The 23068-nt window shown below is 28.4% G+C and overlaps 1 protein-coding gene across 1 annotated transcript; it reads left to right on the top strand.

Annotated features, from left to right (window-relative positions):
• Positions 1 to 659: 659 nt before the first annotated feature.
• LOC134718006 (microfibril-associated glycoprotein 4-like) lies at positions 660 to 21687 on the top strand. The gene is made up of 5 exons (XM_063580505.1): positions 660 to 774; positions 6109 to 6230; positions 7577 to 7673; positions 20499 to 20663; positions 21434 to 21687. The coding sequence occupies exons 1-5, from the start codon at positions 660 to 662 to the stop codon at positions 21685 to 21687; spliced, it is 753 nt and encodes a 250-aa protein (XP_063436575.1).
• The last annotated feature ends 1381 nt before the right edge of the window (positions 21688 to 23068 follow it).

The following is a 23068-nucleotide window of genomic DNA, read 5'->3' as shown; positions in this document are numbered from 1 at the left end:
CAACAAAATATAAAAATGTAAAAAATTACTGTAAAGGGCAATAACTCCTTAGGGGTCAATTGACAATTTTGGTCATGTTGACTTACTTGCAGATCTTTTTTTGCCGAACATTATTGCTGTTTACAGTATATCTCTATCTATAATAATATTCAAGATAATAACCAAAAACAGCAAAATTTCCTTAGAATTACCAATTCAGGGGCGGCAACCCAACAACGGGTTGTCCTACTCATCTGAAAATATCAGGGCAGATAGATCAACTGAACAACTTTCCCATATTAGATTTGCTCTAAATGCTTTGTTTTTTTAGGTATAAGCCAAAAACTGCATTTTACCGCTATGTTCTATTTTTAGACTTGTCGACCATCTTGGTTGGTTGACCGGATCATCGGACACAATTTTTAAACTAGATACCCCAATTATGATTGTGGCCAAGTTTGGTTAAATTTGGCCCAGTAGTTTCAGGGGAGAAGATGTTCGTAAAAGACGTCGGACGCAAAGTGATGACAAAAGCTCATTTGACCAGGTGAGCTAAAAATCAATTATCATGAAACCATGAGACACATTTTCAAGTTGAAACTGAATATCATGAACCATACTCTCCTGAATATTTCATATCCAAATTCTGCTCATTTCTTCAGTTTCTTTCATGGTCAGTCATGGCTACTGAGAAACAAGATTCTTCACGAAAACGTCCACCCAATTTTAGAATAGAAATTCCTGGTGCCGAAACTGTCAAGAGTAGAATTTTGGAAAAACTTCAAAAAGTAAAAGGTTATTTGACTTTAACTTTGAATAAGCCAGTTAACAAGTTTAATTATAAGGGAACTTTTAGACTTTTGGATTAAACAACGATCGATAATCCTTGATTGAGAGGCGGACGATACCAAATGGATATTCAAACGAATTAACATTCTTCTATAGAGAGGCTGAAGATACCAGATGAATATTCAAACGATTACAAATGACTATTCAAACGATTTCAAATGAATATTCAAACGGTATCAAAAAAATATTCTAACGCTATCAAATGAATTTTCAAACGCTATCAAATGAATTTTCAAACGATATAAAAAAAATTTCAAACGATGTTAAATGAATGTTCAACGATATCGAATGAAAATTCAAACAATATCAAGAAAATATTCCAACTCATTAGGCGATATATACAAACGTCCGATAATCTTTAATAGAGAGGCTTAAGATACCAAATTGATATTTAAACATTGAATAATCAAACAATTCTAAATAATATTCGAGACTACCAAATGAATATTCATATTCAAACGATACCATATAATATTCGATAATTCAAAATGAATATTCAAACGATATCAAATGAATACTCAAACGCTATCAAAAAAATATTCAAACGCTATCACATTAATTTTCAAACGTTTTCAAAAAAATATTCAAACGATGTCAAATTAATATTCAAACGATATCGAATGAATATTTAAACGATATCAAATGAATATTAAGACTCATTAATCAATATATACAAACGATAGACAATCTTCTATAGAGAGGCTGAGGATACCAAATGATTATTAAAATAATTAAAAATGAACATTGAAACGGTTACAAATGAATATTCAAACGATATCTTATGAATTCTCGATTAATACCAAATGAATATTCGAACGATATCGAATGAATATTCAAAGGATATCAAATAAATACTCAAACGATATCGTTGAATATTAAAATGATATCAAATGAATATTTAAACAATATCAAATGAGAATATTTAAACATTATCAAATGAGAATATTTAAACAATATCAAATGAATATTGGAACGATTACAAATGAAAATTCAAGCGAAATCAATTAATATTCGAACAATAACAAATGAATATTCAAACAATATCAAATGAATACTCAAACGATATCTAATGAATATTCAAACTCATTAGTCGATATATACAAACCATTGATAATGCTCTAAAGAGAGGCAGACGATACCAAATGGATTTTCAAACTCATAAGTCGATTTATACAAACGATCGATAATCCTTGATAGAGAGGCGGACAATACCACATTGATATTCAAACGAAAAAAATATTCAAAGGCTATCAAATGTATTTTCAAACGATATCTAAAAAAATTCAAACGGAGTAAAATTAATATTCAAATGATATTAAATGAATACTCAAACGATATAAAAAAAAATATCCAACGCTATCAAATGAATTTTCAAACGATATCAAAAATATATTCAAACGCTATCAAATGAAACTTCAAACGATATAACAAAATATTCAAACGATGTCAAATGAATGTTAAAACAATATCGAATGAACATTCAAACCATATCAAATGAATATTCAAACTCATAAATCGATATATACATACTTTCGACAATCTTCTACAGAGAGGCTGGAGATACCAAATGATTATTCAAACAGTTACAAATGAATATTCAAACGATATCAAATGAATATTCAAGCGATATCAAATGAATATTCAAGAAATATCAAATGAATATTCGAACAATAATAAATGAGTATTTAAACGGTATCGAATGAATTATTAAACGATATCAAATGAATATTTAAACTCATTAGTCGATATATACAAACGATCGATAATCATTGATAGAGAGGCGGACGATATCAAATGGACATTCAAACACATTAGTCAATATATACAAACGATCGATATTCTTCTATTTAGAGGCTGAAGATACCAGATAAATATACAAACGATATCAAATGAATAGTTATACAATATAAACAATATCAAATCCTGGCCGTATTTTCTTTTTCTTGGACTGATGACCTCAAATCAAAAGACACTATGTATCTATCACATCTGGTTTACCAGTTCTACATGCATATTTTTTAATCAAATACAATCGGTGAGATAACTTTTTCAAAATAAAGTGTTTGGTTAAACAGGGTCAGTTACAAAATCGCAATAACAGTTTGATATAATATTAAGCCACATCTTTTGAAAAGTAAGTGACAATGAGAAAACCGGAAGTAGCCAGTTTGGCATTTTTTTTTAATGACAAAGTAATTGGAATCCATATATGAGGTAATTAAAATACATTAACTTATAGCTTTTCAACTTCGTACTTTATTTTGCCTTTTTAACTTTTTTGGATTCGAGTCTTTTGTAGACGAATCGCGCGTCTGACGAATATACAAAATTAAGTCCTGGTATTTATGATGAGTTCATTTGTCACTATCTACTAGAAGTGACTTTCGACAAATCTCCGAACAATTGGTTTTTTTATTATTAGGAATTTCAACTTTTCCGTGGAGAGACCCTATAGCTTTTGTCTCACCATGTTCTACTTTTGAAAATGCCCGTACCAAGTCAAAAATATGACAGTTGTTGTCCATTCGTTTGATGTGTTTTGGCATTTGATTAGGGACTTTCCGTTTTGAATTTTTCTTGGAGTTCAGTATTTTTGTGATTTTATTTTTTACAAGGCGGATGTTTAGCTTGATATAACACCAGATTTAACTAACCAAGTACAAACTATTCTTCATTCGTTCCGTTGCTATATAGTCAAAGATTTTGTGAATTGTTTTATATTTACTTCTTTTTTAATTTACCTTCGAATTTAGTATTTTTGTAAATACTTCGGTTTTTTTATGAAAAGGAGAAAAATAAATCAGTGTGTCATTACAAGATACATAATTGCTACAGAAGAACGAACGGATATATCATGGGAAATACATTGATCAATTTTATCTACTTTTATTATTAATATTCTAAATTAACAGTGATCACAGAGATTTGTCTCGCCTTTTTGTAATTTTGATGATGCACATGTTAAAATTAAAAAGCAATACTGTAACATCTTACATAAGTTATTCAAATATTCAAAGCAAATGAACCATGACTGAGGTACATGGCTAAAACATCTCCATGTAAATGAGCTGTGCTAATGCTAATACAACTGTATGGCAAATAACATAAACTTATCTGATATTACAATACGCTAAGTTGTTTGGTAGTTTGGTTTACTGCTGTCAAGTTTAAATTTAATTATTGGGTATTTTGACTGAATCATGATAGTCAATCTCAGTTGTATATTGATCTTACTGAATCACATCTTGTTTTGTTGTTAGATTTATTGCTGTCAAATTTAAGAATAAAATTCATCAAGGTAACAAAAGCTTTAATTTTCAGTTCGGACTAAACTCAGATAGCCATATTTAAAAAAAAATTATAAGTATTTCAAAGCATCTAGAATTTTCATTAAAATATACAGATATCTGCATTTTAGCTTACAAAATATCAGGTTATTTGTTGATTTGGTTTATTGCTGTCAAATTTAAATATTTAAAGTATAGGTATCTGTCTGAGTTCCACTTGAACTGACCTTATCATTAATACATGTTTATAACTTAGCAAACTGTTCAATGTTAATAGACCATGACTTAAGGGCGGAGCCAAATAGTCTCCAGGGACATGAGATATGCCAATGATTATACAACTGCATACCAAATATCATTGACCTACCACTAGTGGTTCATCATAAGCTTTACCGAATCATAACTAATACATTGTTGACGACGCTGGTGCCGACACCTGCATACATATGTCAGGTTTACTCCTGTAAAAAAATAGTATGTTAATAATAATAAGATATTTTTTTTGTAAAACGTTTTTCCTGACCATAAAGTTGTCTCTTTTTAAGGAAATTGGTAGTATTCTTAAATATGGATTCTTACTCTTGACGTGATATCAATCGATATTATATTTATTTTAAGAACATTACCGTCTTTAATTTTCGTTTCAAGTTTTTTTTTTAATTCTAATTAATTTTTTTAATTAAACGCACCTCCTGGCCATCAAATTGTCCCCTTTTTTTTTTTATTGAAAATGATATTGTTCTTAAATATGAAATCTAACTATTAATGTATTATCAATTGATTTACATTTTTCAAACATTTGTATCTTAAATATCACTCATATGTAAGTGAATTGGTTTTAAAGGATAGTTTAATATTGATAAAAATCCTATTGTTTTTACAGAATAAGTTTCGATCTTATAAATACATATCAGTTTGTTTAAGCGATATACAAATGTAGCGAATCGCGTCAAATCGATGTAAAACAAAAAAAACTTCAAAGGACAAACTTATCTGATGCCCCTTCAACACACCACTAAAAGATAAGTAAACAATTACATGGATGTGATCAAGCGTCCCTGTAAATAAATTGAATTTGAAAATACATTACCACTTAATATTAATGGAATTAGTTACTATGTATAAGGGGTTGATATTTGTTAACAAACAGTTGAAACAAGTAGTTTTAATTGCAAAACATATACAATTAAATAAACAGTGTCTAAACAAACGGTGGGGTTATCAACAGTTTATCAACGATTTGTGAGCTGTAAAATACAAAAAAGATGTCCCTGCTTACCAAGACTTTCGGTTTACTTATCACTTTAGTTCTTTGTGCTTTTGTGTTGACAACTGATACTTTTAGAGAGTATTTTGGGATGATAATTAAGGAAAACGTACATGTAAAACTGTTCACGGGTGTGTCGGATGTTCAGTGCGCGTATTCATGCTTCGCCAACGAAGGCTGTTGTGCTTCGGGTTATAACAAAGTTTTGATGGAGTGCAAAATGGACCTTTCTTATAACTGTTGTCCTCCAAATGAAACACACATATACTGGAATACTCTGTACAGAGATAATTTTCGTATGTATATATGCAAATGAATTAATCATACATAGTGTTTTTCGTTTCTTTTTGTTCATAAAGATTATACCGGTTTTTTTTCTTTTCAAATTGTTTACACTAGTCTTGTTATTTTGAGGACCTTTAATACATTGGGAATAATAAATCGGATGCGTCATGTAGCGAAAGTACTATAGTCTCTTGACATGAGGACACTTCAAATAACAATGAACATATACCCTGTATACATAATATTTCAGTGGCATTCAAGTTTTTTTAACCTTTATCACAGTCGATGTGTTACAGGACCTACCTCTTGTATTACTTTTTTTATTCGTTCTAGTACAAAAATTGCCACTGTATTTTAAGCAAGCAACAATCAATCACCTATTGTGGATAATTTTCTCATTGCAACCGTACCCCTATCTCCTTATCTTAATATATGTTTCAGCTCCACCAAAAGATTGCGGTGATATAAAAGGCTTAAGTGGAGTGTACACCATCAACCCTAATAGAGATAGTTGTGGTTTTAGTGTCTACTGTGACATGACTACATATGGCGGAGGTTGGACAGTAAGTACATTGACCCTTTCAGAATGTGAAAAATCATGGGTTATTTCATTTGAAATCAAAATAACGTCACGTCATTGGTAACATTTCAATTGTTTATGACATTTTTAACTGATCAAGACGTTTCGGTTTACACTTTTGAAAATATTACCCAAAATGCATTATATTTTAAAACGTCTAATTTGTACATAATCGTACATATTTTCTACCGACCGTCAGTAAAATTATTACTGAAGTGATAGCTTCCATTTGGCTTTGCAGTCAAATCCGATGACATCTGAAGAGAGCATCGTGCTATGTTTGTTTGGAAACCTTATCTACACCACATCAAGAATATGACAGTTGTTTTCTTTTTGATTGCCATGTTTCAGCTGTTGATTTTTTCATTTGATTTTGTTGTTTGTTTTTGGAGCTTTCCGTAATGAATTTTCCTTAGATTGCATTTGATGGAAACAGTTCATATATTACGTATTAGGAACAATTTATATGGTTGTAGTCATATTGGCATTTTTACAAATATTGCAAAACAGATCGGATGATCTTTTAATATTTAGTTTTCTATAGTTATTTATAGTATTTTATATCATAGTTAATAATCATCTATATAGGACAACAAAACATTTGACAATCTGTAACGTTTCTTTCAATAATAATAAGTTCATTCAATTGAAAAACCGAATATGACTTCAGAATTTATTGTTGAGTCTGTCTTCCGCTGTTCCGATAAAGATAAATTACTTGATTTATTAATTGCTGGTTGCGAAAAGTTCCAAATATTTATTGCATGTTCAGAACTAAATCAAATGAATAAACATAATAGGTATGTCCTGTAATGTAAGCTGTTTGGGATGATGGCAGAGTATGGAGTAAGTCTTGGAAGAGCAGATTTTTGCCTAAAATTTTCAGGTTCATCTGATTAAAGATTTTCAACACTTTTTAAATCTTCTTCAAAGTGTCTACTTTAGTCGATTCAATTAGTATGTGTGAAAGATTAGAACTGATAATAAAGACGCTCAAATGTAAGCTTGAATGTGAAAAATCCACCAAAAATGCCATAATATGTAACTTTCAGATGGTCTTCGTCAAAATGAAAGAAACTAACATTTAAATATTTAGACTGAAAACAAATCCGTCCACTTACATTTAAAACAAAATGTGTTTAACTCAAATGCTAAAATTGTGAAGATTTCAGAACTTTAGCATGACTTAATGAGGATTGTACCCGATATATGTTCATTATATTATTAAAATAACAGCCCATATTAATGTATCCTGTGGAATGGTAAATTATTCCATATTCAGTCACTCAACCAGACCCTCATTTGCATGTATCCTTGTTGTCACTTCAGGTATTCCAGAATAGAATAAATGGTAACGTAGACTTTTATAGAAATTGGGAGGAGTTTGAATTAGGATTTGGTGACATTGAGACTGAATTCTGGCTAGGTAAATGTTTTACAATTATCTGAAAAATGATCTACACACTTTGTCGTACAAATAAATTTTCATTTTGTAATTAAAGACATGATATAACATGAAAATATAACGATCAATAATCAACTGAAAAGAGAGGCAGAAGCTTACAAATGAATATCTGCAGTCAGAAAATTGCAAACATATTAAAACAAAACAACAGGGATATTGCCATAGATAAAATCAACAGTAAAAAAATGTAATAAATTCAATAGACAAATACATGAATACCATAACACGTTATAAAGATATGTATAGGATAGACAACATCAGTACCTATCATTTGTTATCTCCCGTTGAATTGTTTCAGAAAACGTAATAGGTTCTTTGAATACCCTCGATTTATCAACTGCATACTCAAACACTGGTACATGTAACGCTTTGCAAATTCTGAGCAGCAGTGTCTAGCCATGGATACCGAATTAGTGTGGAAATATGTTTACGAAATGCAGAAACTAATATACTGCTACCAAGGTGGAGGAAATTGAAAATGTTAAGATTGTCGCGTTTGTCATATATACTGGTACTGACATGACCGCTTATGTCAAATTTGATGTAACTGTACGTTTACGCGTTCAATAAAGTTGGTGACATTTAATAAAAGATATTCTAGAAAATCGAACATATTTTTGACTGAACATGCCATAAATTGCCCTAAATAATATTTACGTCCAGAATAAAAGTGTGTCCCTATGCTCGAGTTTGCCATGAATGAAGTTGTAAATAAATCCAACAGATTGAGAAAACGATGCATCGTCCATTCGGTCGTAAAATGATTATCTAAATAATTTCTAAGTTGAACGTCTGGTATATACAAACGATCGATAATCCTCTATAGAGAGGCGGACGATAATAAATGGATATTCAAACGCATTAGTCTAAATATACAAACGATCGAAAATTTTCTATAGAGAGACTTAAGTTACCAAATAAATAGTCAAACGATTACAAATGAATAGTCAAACAATATCAAATAGAATACTTAAACGATCTCAAATAAATATGCAAACGATGTCAAAAGAATATTTAAACAATATCAAATGAATATTCAACATATCAAATATTGGAACGGTATCAACTGAATATTCAAACAATATCAACTGAATACTCAAAAGATACGAAACGAATACTCAAACGATATTAAATAAATATTCAAACGAAATTAAAAGAAAATTCAAACGATATCAAAGGAATATTGAAACTCATAAGTCGATTTACACAAACGATATCAAATCAATACTCAAAGGATGGCATATGAATAATCATATGGTATCAAATGAATACTCAATCGATATATAATGAATATTTAAATGATATCCAATGAATTTTCAAAAGAAATCAAATGAATATTCAAACGATATCAAATTTATATCCAAACGCATTAGTCGATATATATATATAAACGATCGATATTTTTTTATGGAGAGGCGGACAATAACAAATGGATATTCAGATTAGTTAGTATATCGAACAAAAAACGATTGATTATCTTCAAAACAGAGGCTGAAGATACCTAATGAATATTCAAACGATATCAAATGAATATTCGAAAAATACCAAATGAATATACAAATGATATCGAATGATTATTCCAACGATGTCAAATGAATATTTAAACAATGTCAAATGAATTTTTAAACGATACTAAATGAATATTGAAACACCTTAGTCGATACATACACACAATCAATAATCTTCTATAGACAGACTGATGATACCAAATGATTTTTAAAACGATTACAAATGAATATTCAAACGGTACCAAATGAATATATGAACAATACAAAATGAACATTCAAACGATATAAAAGGAATATTCAAACGATAGCAAATGGATACTCAATCGATATTAAATGGATATTCAAACAATATTTGATGAATATTCAAACGATATTAAATGACTATTCAAACTTATTAGTCGATATATAAAAACGAACGATAATTTGTAATTGAGTCGGACGATATCAAATTGATTTTCATACGCATAAGTCGATATATACAAACAATCGATAATCTTCTATAAAGAGGCTGAAGATACCAGATGAATGTTCAAACGATTACAAATGAATAGTAAACGATATCAAAAGAATACTCAAACGATATCAGATGAATATTCAAATGATGTCAAATGAATATTCAAACGATATTAAATGAATATTTAAACGATACTTTATGAATATCCAAACTTATTTTAATTAATTGTATTGACTTTGCTGATATTCGTAAGAAGCATTTCAATGTCAATAATATGTATGATTTATTTAATGGTGTTCCATTTACAAATATTGTTGCTTTTTAAAAGAAATTGAAATTTATTATAAAATATAAAAATGTTATTATATTTAAATCGATTTTAATTTTTATCACGTTATTTTACTGTTGATTTTTTTTTGTATATACTCAATTTGCTTTAGGCAAGAATTTTAGTATATTGAAGGACTTTTTGTCTTATTTTAAAAATATGCTTTAAATTGTAAAAATATTCTCGCCGCGATATAGCCTTTTTGTGCTAATGCGGCATAAAGCAACCAACAATCAATCAATCAATCAATCCAAACTTATTGGTCGATATTTACAAACGATCGATAATCTTTTAAAAAGAGGCTGAAGATACCAAATGATTATCCAAAAGATTTCAAATGAATATTCAAACCATATCAAATGAATAGTGAAATGATATGAAATGAATACTGAAATGATATCAAATGAATATTCAAACGATATCAAATGAATAGTGAAATGATATGAAATGAATACTGAAATGATATCAAATGAATATTCAAATGAATACTCAACCGATATCAAATGAATTTTTAAATGAAGTCAAATGAATACTCAAATGAATACTTAACCGATATAAAATGAATATTTAAATGATATCAAATGAATATTTAAATGATGTCAAATGAATATTCAAATGAATACTCAACCGATATCAAATGAATATTTAAATGATGTCAAATGAATATTCAAATGATATAAAATGAATATTCAAAAGACATCAAATGAATATGCATCGATATCAAATGAATATTCAAACGATGTAAAATGAATATTCAAATGATGTCAAATGAATATTCAAATGATATTAAATGAATACTCAACTGATATGAAATGAATATTTAAACTCATAAGTCAATATATACAAACAATAGATAATCTTCTATAGAGAGGCTGAAGATACAAAATGATTATCCAAAAGATTTCAAATGAATATTCAAACGATATCAAATGAATAGTGAAATGATATGAAATGTATACTGAAATGATATCAAATGAATACTTAACCGATATCAAATGAATATTCAAATGAATACTCAACCGATATCAAATGAATATTTAAATGATAGCAAATGAATATTTAAATGATAGCAAATGAATATTTAAATGATAGCAAATGAATATTTAAATGATAGCAAATGAGTATTTAAATGAATACTCAACCGATATTAAATGAATATTTTAATGATGTCAAATGAATATTTAAACGATATCAAATGAATATTCAAACGATGTCAAATGAATATTCAAATGATGTCAAATGAATATTCAAATGATATTAAATGAATATTCAAAAAATATCAAATGAATATTGAAACGACATCAAATGAATACTCAACTGATATGAAATAAATACAAACAATAGATTATCTTCTATAGAGAGGCTGAAGATACCAATTGATTATTCAAACGATTACAAATGAAAATTCAAACGATACCAAATGAATATTCTAACGATATCAATTGAATACTCAAACGATATCAAATGAATATTGAAACTCATTCGTCGATATATACAAACGATCGATAATATTCTATAGAGAGGCTGAAGAAACAAAATGAATACTCAAACGATATCAAATGAATATTGAAACTCATTCGTCGATATATACAAGCGATCGATGATATTCTATAGAGAGGCTGAAGAAACAAAATGAATAGTCAAACGATAACAAATGAATATTCAAATGATAACAAATAATTATTCCAACATCATCAAATGAATATTAGAAAGAAATCACATTAAAAATTTAACGAAATCAAATAAATGTTCAAACTATATCAAATGCATATTCAACCAATATCTAATGAATACTCAAACACTATATGATAAAAGTTCAAACGATACTCAATGAATATTCAAAATTATTAGTCGATATATAAAAACGAACGATTATTTTTTTTATAGAGTTGGACGATATCAAATGGATATTCAAACGTATTAATCGATATATTCAAACAATCTATAATTTTCTATAGAGAAGCTGAAGATACCAGATAAATATTCAAACGACTACAAATGAAAAGTAAACGATATCAAATGAATACTCAAACGATATCAAATGAATATACAAACGATGGCAAATGAATATTCAAACCATATCAAATGAATATTTATACGATACTTAATAAATATTCAAACTTATTGGTCGGTATATACAAACGATCGATAAACTTTTATAGATAGGCGGACGGTATCAAATTTATATTCAAACGCATTAGTCGATATATATAAACGATCAATATTTTTTTATAGAAAGGCAGACGATAACAATGGATATTCAAATTGATTAGTCGATATATACAAACGATCGATAATCTTCTAAAGAGAGGCTGGAAACACCAAATGAATATTGAAACGATTACAAATTAAAATTCAAACGATACCAAATGAATATTCGAACAATACCAAATGAATATTCAAACGATATCAAATTAATATTTAAACGATATGAAATGAATACTCAAACGATATCAAACGAAAATTCAAAGGATACTAAAGGAATCTTTATATTCATTAGTCGATACATACAAACAATCTATAACATTCTATAGAGAGGCTGAAGATACCAAATGATTATTCAAACGATTACAAATGAATTCTTAAACAGTACCAAATAAATGAAAATCGACTTGAGAGAGGCGAACGATAGCAAATGTATATTAAAATTCATAAGTCGATGTAAACAAACGATCGATAATCTTCCTAAGAGAGGCTGAAAATACTAAATAATTATTCTAACATTTACAATTAATATTCAAACGATACCAAATGTGATATCACATTTATACTCAAACGATATCAAATGAATATTCAAACTGATTGGTCTATATATACAAACGATCGATAATCCTCTATAGAGAGGTTGACGATAATAAATGGATATTCAAATACATTAGTCTAAATATACAAACGATCGATAATCTTCTATAGAGAGACTTAAGATATCATATGAATAGTAAAAAGATTACAAATGAACAGTAAAACGATATGAACTGAATATTCACACTATTCTAAATGTATATTCAAACGATATCAAATGAATATTCAAACGATATCAAATGAATATTCAAACAATATTAAATATTGGAACGATATCAACGAATATTCAAACGATATCAACTGAATATTCACACTTAATCAAATGTATATTCAAGCGATACTAAATGAATATTCAAACTAATTTTGCGATACATACAAACGATCAATAATCTTCTATAGAAAGGCTGAAAATAATAACAAATAAATATTCAAAAGATATCAAATGAATACTAAAATGATATGAAATGAATACTCAACAGATGTCAATTGAATACTCAACCGATAGCAAATGGATAGTCATATAATATTTTAAAAGAATATTCATATGATGTTTTAAATGAATATTCAAACGATATCAAATAAATATTCAAACACATTAGTCGATTTATAAAAACGATCGATAATCGTCTCCAGAGAGGCTGAATAGTCAAAAGATTTTAAATGAATAGTCAAACGTTTTATAATGAATACTCAAACGATATCAACGGAATATTCCAACGATATCAAATGAGTATTCAGACTCATCAGTCGATTCACACAAACGATATCCAATGAATACTTAAAAAATATCAAATGAATACTCACATCATATCAAATAAATTTTCAAACGAAATCAAATAAATATTCAAACGATATCACATCAATATTCAAACTCATTAGTCGATATGTACAAACGATCGATTATATCTTATAAAGAGTCGAATGATAACAAATGGGTATTCAAATTTATATGTCGATATATACAAACGATCGATAATCTTCTAAAGAGAGGCTGAATATACCAAATGAATATTGCAATGGCTGAAATTAATATTCAAACGATACCAAATGAATATTCAAACGATATCAAATAAATATTCAAACGATAACAAATGAATATTCACTCTATATCAAATGAATATTCAAACGATTTCAAAGGAATATCCGCTCAATATCAAATGAATATCGGAACGATATCAACTAAATATTCGAACGATATCAAAAGAATATTCAAACGATATCAAATAAATCTTAAAAAAATATCAAATGAAACTCATTATTCGATACATACAAACTATCAACAGTCTTCTCCAGAGAGGCAGAAGATACCGTAGATTATTCAAACGATACCGAATAAATATTCAAACGATATCTAAATAATATTTAAAGGATATGAAATGAATATTCAAACAATGTCAAATGAATATTTGAACGATACTAAAGGAATCTCTAAACTCATTAGTCGATACATACAAACAATCAATAATCTTCTGAAAAGAGGTTGAAGTTCCCAAATGAATACTCAACCGATATAAAATGAATATTTAAATGATGTCAAATGAATATTCAAATGATATAAAATGAATATTCAAAAGACATCAAATGAATATGCAAACGATATCAAATGAATATTCAAACTATGTAAAATGAATATTCAAATGATGTCAAATGAATATTCAAATGATGTCAAATGCATATTCAAATGATATTAAATGAATATTCAAAAGATATCAAATGAATATTGAAACGACATCAAATGAATACTCAATTGATATGAAATGAATATTGAAACTCATAAGTCAATATATACATACAATAGTTAATCTTCCATAGAGAAGCTGAAGATACAAAATGATTATCCAAAAGATTTCAAATGAATATTCAAACGATATCAAATGAATAGTGAAATGATATGAAATGCATACTGAAATGATATCAAATGAATACTTAACCGATATCAAGTGAATATTCAAATGAATACTCAACCGATATCAAATGAATATTTAAATGATGTCAAATGAATACTCAACCGATATCAAATGAATATTTAAATGATGTCAAATGAATATTTAAATGATGGCAAATGAATATTGAAATGATGTCAAATGAATATTCAAATGAATACTCAACCGATATCAAATGAATATTTAAACGATATCAAATGAATATTCAAACGATGTCAAATGAATATTCAAATGATGTCAAATGAATATTCAAATGATGTCAAATGAATATTCAAATGATATTAAATGAATATTCAAAAGATATCAAATGAATATTGAAACGACATCAAATGAATACTCAACTGATATGAAATAAATATTGAAACTCATAAGTCAATATATACAAACAATAGATAATCTTCTATAGAGAGGCTGAAGATACCAATTGATTATTCAAACGATTACAAATTAATATTCAAACGATACTAAATGAATATTCTAACGATATCAATTGAATACTCAAACGATATCAAATGAATATTGAAACTCATTCGTCGATATATATAAACGATCGATGATATTCTATAGAGAGGCTGAAGAAACAAAATGAATAGTCAAACGATAACAAATGAATATTCAAATGATAACAAATAATTATTCAAACATCATCAAATGAATATTGGAAAGAAATCAAATTAAAAATTTAACGAAATCAAAGAAATGTTCAAACGATATCAAATGCATATTCATACAATATCTAATGAATACTCAAACACTATATGATAAATGTTCAAACGATACTCAATGAATATTCAAAATTATTAGTCGATATATAAAAACGAACGATTATTTTTTTTAAGAGTTGGACGATATCAAATGGATATGCAAACGCATTAGTCGATATATTCAAACAATCTATAATTTTCTATAGAGAAGCTAAAGATACCAGATAAATATTCAAACGACTACAAATGAAAAGTAAACGATATCAAATGAATACTCAAACGATATCAAATGAATATACAAACGATGGCAAATGAATATTCAAACATATCAAATGAATATTTATACGATACTTAATAAATATTCAAACTTATTGGTCGGTATATACAAACGATCGATAAACTTTTATAGATAGGCGGACGGTATCAAATTTATATTCAAACGCATTAGTCGATATATATAAACGATCAATATTTTTTTATAGAAAGGCAGACGATAACAATGGATATTCAAATTGATTAGTCGATATATACAAACGATCGATAATCTTCTAAAGAGAGGCTGGAAACACCAAATGAATATTGAAACGATTACAAATTAAAATTCAAACGATACCAAATGAATATTCGAACAATACCAAATGAATATTCAAACGATATCAAATTAATATTTAAACGATATGAAATGAATACTCAAACGATATCAAACGAAAATTCAAAGGATACTAAAGGAATCTTTATATTCATTAGTCGATACATACAAACAATCTATAACATTCTATAGAGAGGCTGAAGATACCAAATGATTATTCAAACGATTACAAATGAATTCTTAAACAGTACCAAATAAATGAAAATCGACTTGAGAGAGGCGAACGATAGCAAATGTATATTAAAATTCATAAGTCGATGTAAACAAACGATCGATAATCTTCTTAAGAGAGGCTGAAAATACTAAATAATTATTCTAACATTTACAATTAATATTCAAACGATACCAAATGTGATATCACATTAATACTCAAACGATATCAAATGAATATTCAAACTGATTGGTCTATATATACAAACGATCGATAATCCTCTATAGAGAGGTTGACGATAATAAATGGATATTCAAATACATTAGTCTAAATATACAAACGATCGATAATCTTCTATAGAGAGACTTAAGATATCATATGAATAGTAAAAAGATTACAAATGAACAGTAAAACGATATGAACTGAATATTCACACTATTCTAAATGTATATTCAAACGATATCAAATGAATATTCAAACGATATCAAATGAATATTCAAACAATATTAAATATTGGAACGATATCAACGAATATTCAAACGATATCAACTGAATATTCACACTTAATCAAATGTATATTCAAGCGATACTAAATGAATATTCAAACTAATTTTGCGATACATACAAACGATCAATAATCTTCTATAGAAAGGCTGAAAATACCATAAATTATAAAAAATTGACAAATAAATATTCAAAAGATATCAAATGAATACTCAAATGATATGAAGTGAATACTCAACAGATATCAATTGAATACTCAACCGATAGCAAATGGATAGTCATATAATATTTTAAAAGAATATTCATATGATGTTTTAAATGAATATTCAAACGATATCAAATAAATATTCAAACATATTAGTCGATTTATAAAAACGATCGATAATCTTCTTTAGATAGGCTAAATAGTCAAAAGATTTTAAATGAATAGTCAAACGTTTATAATGAATACTCAAACGATATCAAATGAATATTCAAACGATATCAACGGAATATTCCAACGATATCAAATGAATATTCAGACTCATCAGTCGATTCACACAAACGATATCCAATGAATACTCACATCATATCAAATAAATTTTCAAAACGAAATCAAATAAATATTCAAACGATATCACATCAATATTCAAACTCATTAGTCGATATGTACAATCGATAATATCTTATAAAGAGTCGAACGATAACAAATGGGTTTTAAAATTGACAAGTCGATATATACAAACGATCGATAATCTTCTAAAGAGAGGCTGAATATACCAAATGAATATTGCAATGGCTGAAATTAATATTCAAACGATACCAAATGAATATTCAAACGATATCGAATAAATATTCAAACGATAACAAATGAATATTCACTCTATATCAAATGAATATTCAAACGATTTCAAAGGAATATCCGCTCAATATCAAATGAATATCGGAACGATATCAACTAAATATTCGAACGATATCAAAATAATATTCAAACGATATCAAAATAATATTCAAACGATATCAAATAAATTTTTAAAAAATATCAAATGAAACTCATTATTCGATACATACAAAATATCAACAGTCTTCTCCAGAGAGGCAGAAGATACCATAGATTATTCAAACGATACCGAATAAATATTCAAACGATATCAAAATAATATTCAAAGGATATGAAATGATTATTCAAACAATGTCAAATGAATATTCGAACGATACTAAAGGAATCTCTAAACTCATTAGTCGATACATACAAACAATCAATAATCTTCTAAAGAGAGGTTGAAGTTACCAAATGAATATTCAAATGATTACAAATGAATATTCAAACGATACCAAACGAATATTCGAACAATGCTTAATGAATATTTAAACGATATCAAATGAATATTCAATCGATATCAAATAAATACTCAAACGATATCAAATGATTATTCAAAAAATGACAAAGGAATATTCAAACGATTTCAAAGGAATATTCAAGCAATATCAAAATGAATATTGGAACGATATCAATCGAATATTCAAATGATATTTAATGAATACGAAAAAGATATCAAATGAATATTCAAACGAATCTAAATGAATATTCAAACTCATTAGTCGATATATACAAACGATCGATAATCCTATATAGAGAGGCAGACAATATCAAATCAATATTCAAACTCATAAGTCAATATATACAAACAATCGATAATCTTCTGTAGCGAGGCTGAAGATACCAAATGGATATTTAAACAATAACAAATGAATATTCAAACAATATCAAATACATTTTGACGAAGTCAAAAGAATTTTCATACGATATCAAATGAATATTCAAACTCATTAGTCGATATATAACAAACGATCGAAAATCTTCTATATAGAGGATTAAGATCAAAATGAAAAGTCAAACGATATAAAATGAATACTCAAACGATATCAAATGAAGATAAAAATATGTCAAAAGAATATTCAAACAATATCAAATATTGGAACGATATCAACTAAATATTCAAACGATATCAACTGAATATTCAAATGATAATAACTGAATATTCAAACGATATTAAATGAATAATAAAACGATATTAAATGAATATTCAAACTCATTAGTCGATATATACAAACAATCGATAATCATCTATGGAGAGACTTTAGATACCAAATAAATAGTCAAACAATATCAAATGAATACCCAAACGATCTCAAATGAATATTCAAAAGATGTCAAAAGACTAAAAAAACGATATCAAATGAATTTTCAAACAATATCAAATATTGGAACGATATCAACTAAATATTCAAACGATATCAACTGAATATTCACTCTATATCAAATGAATATTCAAACGATTTCAAAGGATTATCCGATCAATATCAAATGAAAATCGGAACGATATCAACTAAATATTCGAACGATATCAAAAGAATATTCAAACGATATCAAATAAATCTTAAAAAAATATCAAATGAAACTCATTATTCGATACATACAAACTATTCAGGAGTTTTGAATATTCAGTTGATATCGTTCCAATATCAAATATTGGAACGATATCAACTAAATATTCAAACGATATCAACTGAATATTCAAATGCTAATAAGTGAATATTCAAACGATAGTAAATGAATATTCAAACGATATCAAATGAATATTCAAACTCATTAGTCGATATTTACAAACGAGCGATAATTCCTTAAAGAGAGGCGGACGATACCAAACAGATATTCAAACGCATTAGTCGATATATACAAACGATCGATAATCTGCTATGGAGAGACTTAAGATACCAAATGAATAGTCAACCGATATCAAATGAATACCCAAACGATATTAAATGAATATTCAAAAGATGTCAAAAGAATATTCAAACGATATCAAATGAATTTTCAAACAATATCAAATATTGGAACGATATCAACTGAATATTCTAACGATAATAACTGAATATTCAAACGATATTAAATGAATATTGAAACGATATCAAATGAATAGTCAAACGAATTAGTCGATTTATACAAACGATATCAAATGAATACACAAAGGATATCAGATATCAACTGAATATTCAAACGATAATAACTGAATATTCAAACGATATTAAATGAATATTCAAACGATATCAAATGAATAGTCAAACGAATTAGTCGATTTATACAAACGATATCAAATGAATACACAAAGGATATCAAGTGAATACTAAAACGATATCAAATGAATATTCAAATAATATCAAATAAATATTGGAACGATATCAACTGAATATTTGAACGATACTAAATAATTATTAAAACGATTACAAATGAATATTCAAGCGATACCAAATGAATATTCAAACGATATCAAATGAATATTTAAATTTGTACTTTCTTAAAATTGGTGGAACAACTCTATCAAGTATAGCGTTCTCAGGTAGTTGTTTGACAGGCGAATTTATTGTTCATAATTTACATAATAGCTCTGTTTGTCACGTTTATTCCTCCCGTCGGTCACACAGGCCGTCGTTTGCTTGATTTATTTTATAGGATAGATGTAATGTGGATTCAGTATTATTCGCTGAATACCAATTTTCGTGGGTTTCGTAGAGATAGGTGAACCACGAGTTCTTAAGCAAAACAAATTACCAATTATCTATCTGTATGCTTTGTATGCAGAGATTTTCAAAACCACGAAAAACAAATATCTTCGAAAATTTACGTTTTTCTGAATTCACGAAAATTCATACCAACGAAAATAAATCAATCCACAATATTTTGAATATTTTTTCTGTTTAAGGAAATGAAAAACTTCACCAACTTACTTCCAGCAACGCATACACTCTTATGGTTGTTTTAGAAGATTTTGATAACGAGACACGTTATGCAGAATATCAATCATTTGCCATAGGTGATGCGCCTTCAAAATATGCATTATATGTCAGTGGGTATAGTGGCGACGCAGGTAAATATCATTTGGCAAATTTGAATTGACTTTCAGCCAAAAAATACAAAACTACATAAACATTGAGTGTCTTCTTAGAACTCTGCAGATGGTAAATTGGTATGACGATATTAGATTCAAACTCATCAATCGGAAATAAACTGGCAACGCCATGGCTACAAAAGAAAAAGACAGTTACACCAAACACACAGCATACAAAAGAAAGACTAAGCAACACGAACTCAATTAAAAGCTTAGAGTGATCGCGGTTGCTCCTGCAGAATAAGTTAATCCTGCTCCACATGTGCAACCGCATATGTTAGGTACTGTTCGATTATCACAACAGACAGTAAAACTAGTCTAATAGAATAAGGATAGTAAATCCGATCAAACGTGTAAAGAGCGTCACGCACATTGTAGTTAAAAAACCATGTAACAACGTCTTAAGATGTCTGCATGTGACCTGTTACAAGTCTTAATTTCTCTGAATTTAAGCCCAAACGACTCTTGCATAAAACCTCCTTATTGTTTTATATGTCAATTTGTGCTTGTCCTGAATATGCCTGAGATGTTTCCATTGAACGTTAAGCAACCAACACTCAATCACATACAAAGTCATTGCATGTTTTTCGATCTTATTGTAATCATATATTATGCATGCCTATAATAAGACAAAAAGACGACAGTTTTCTTTTTGTTTGAGGTCCAGATTTTGTCATTTCATAAAGAAATTTCCGATTTTAATTTTCTTTTGTGTCCTGTACTAGTACGCTTTTTTTTTTGTGTTATAGGAGACAGTCTTTCTTACTCAAATGGTATGAAGTTTACGACTTTTGATCAGAACAACAACCCTCCTTCGATGTATGGTAACTGTGCTGTGTCTTTCCATGGAGCTTGGTGGCATAAGGCCTGTCATCATAGCTGTCTGAATGGTGGATATTTGGCGGGAGATCTATCAACGTTTGGAAGTGGAATTAATTGGTACACTTGGCGGGGTTTAGAATACTCTTACAAGTCGGCCAGAATGATGATACGAAGACAGTAGAACATACGTTTGAAGTATTTCACACGAGTTGTCTAGGGAACAACACTTATTAATTTTGATCTTTATTTTTCAGATACTAGTTATACTGAATCAATGTGAAGAAGTTATCATGGACATTTAGATGAGCAGTAGAATTTTACATTAATTATTGTCAAGTATTATACATTGTGTGTTGTTCTTAGTTCGCTTTATCAACAAAGTCGTTTTCTTTTTGGCACAACATATTCATATTTGCTGTTTATGTTATCTTAATTTTCATTTTATTTCCCGTTAATTATAAATATGTAAATTGCCTTAATAAAATCTTTACACATTGTGTTCTTCAATCAACATATATTTACTTTGATATAAAACTTATCAATAATGAAAATATAGTATACTTATTGACTGGGTTTTGAGTGGAATAGTAAGTTCATTGTCCTCGAAGAGTAACCATTGCCCTGAGGCGTAACCAAGGTCAATAGTTGTATCCAGAGGACAATAAACTTTTCCCCCACGAATACCCAGTTAGTAAGTGTTTTGTTATAACGAAAAAGACAACAAACAATATTTTTATTGATTTCCAATACTAGTAGTTCAAAACTTGAATTTGAACAATACTAGTATCGAAAGTATTTTGAACTTATTTTATATAGAAAATGATAAATGAGGTATAATGCAATGGACATACTTCACGAGAAAGAAACAGCGAATCATTTTTGTACGAATTCTTTCAGGGGTCCGTTGGTGGCTGGTTTCCTCTATCAAGCACACTCTCATTTTCCAGTAGTAACCGTCTAAAATTTCACGACATAAGGGCCTCCAAACAGAACCTTCCTACTTTAGTTATTATTTATGTGTTCTCGTCTGTGAGTGTTGTTTGAAACCTTTTTTTGTATGAATGCGTTCTGCATATTTTGTTAAACGATATTGGCACTTAGAATTGTTCAATTGGCGACCAAAATAAATAAAGTTGGTCCGAGATTTCCGAGAAAACGCAAATTTTTAAACAATGTCGTACTCTAAGTCCTCTGAAAGTTAACACGATTCAGATGAACAACTATAAAAGATATACTACTAGTAGTATGTTATCCTATCGGTTAAATATAGTTACATCTGTGTGTCATATCAACCTTTGATACAGTGTGGCGTGACCGTTCTGTGCTGGATACACAATAACGTCAAATTGAAAATGATAACGGCCGATGTTGTTTGTAGTGTAAGTGAATCCGCAGTTGGCATATTGCATGATTTATTATATTCCACTTAACATCATACTCTTACTTGTCAGTGGTTACGTTCCTAATATATCGAAAGTGGCAGCGAACTTACACAACAAAATCTGCCAAGGCAACTGGTGGATATAAACTATGAAATACTCAATTGGGATATGGTACACACA

This window comes from Mytilus trossulus, chromosome 5 (genome assembly GCF_036588685.1).
Source record: "Mytilus trossulus isolate FHL-02 chromosome 5, PNRI_Mtr1.1.1.hap1, whole genome shotgun sequence".
NCBI classification, from domain to species: Eukaryota; Metazoa; Mollusca; class Bivalvia; order Mytilida; family Mytilidae; genus Mytilus; species Mytilus trossulus.
The sequence above is the reverse complement of the archived record's forward strand: the minus strand, read 5'-3'. Positions and strand labels throughout refer to the sequence as shown.

What these genes read in the sequence shown, in the direction of transcription:
- LOC134718006 (XM_063580505.1), top strand. Translation starts at nt 660, where the DNA reads ATGGCTACTGAGAAACAAGATTCTTCACGAAAACGTCCACCCAATTTT. An exon ending in AAAACTTCAAAAAGTAAAAG is followed by an intron (nt 775 to 6,108) that starts GTTATTTGACTT and finishes TATATGTTTCAG; the next exon opens with CTCCACCAAAAGATTGCGGT. An exon ending in TGGGTATAGTGGCGACGCAG is followed by an intron (nt 20,664 to 21,433) that starts GTAAATATCATT and finishes TTTGTGTTATAG; the next exon opens with GAGACAGTCTTTCTTACTCA.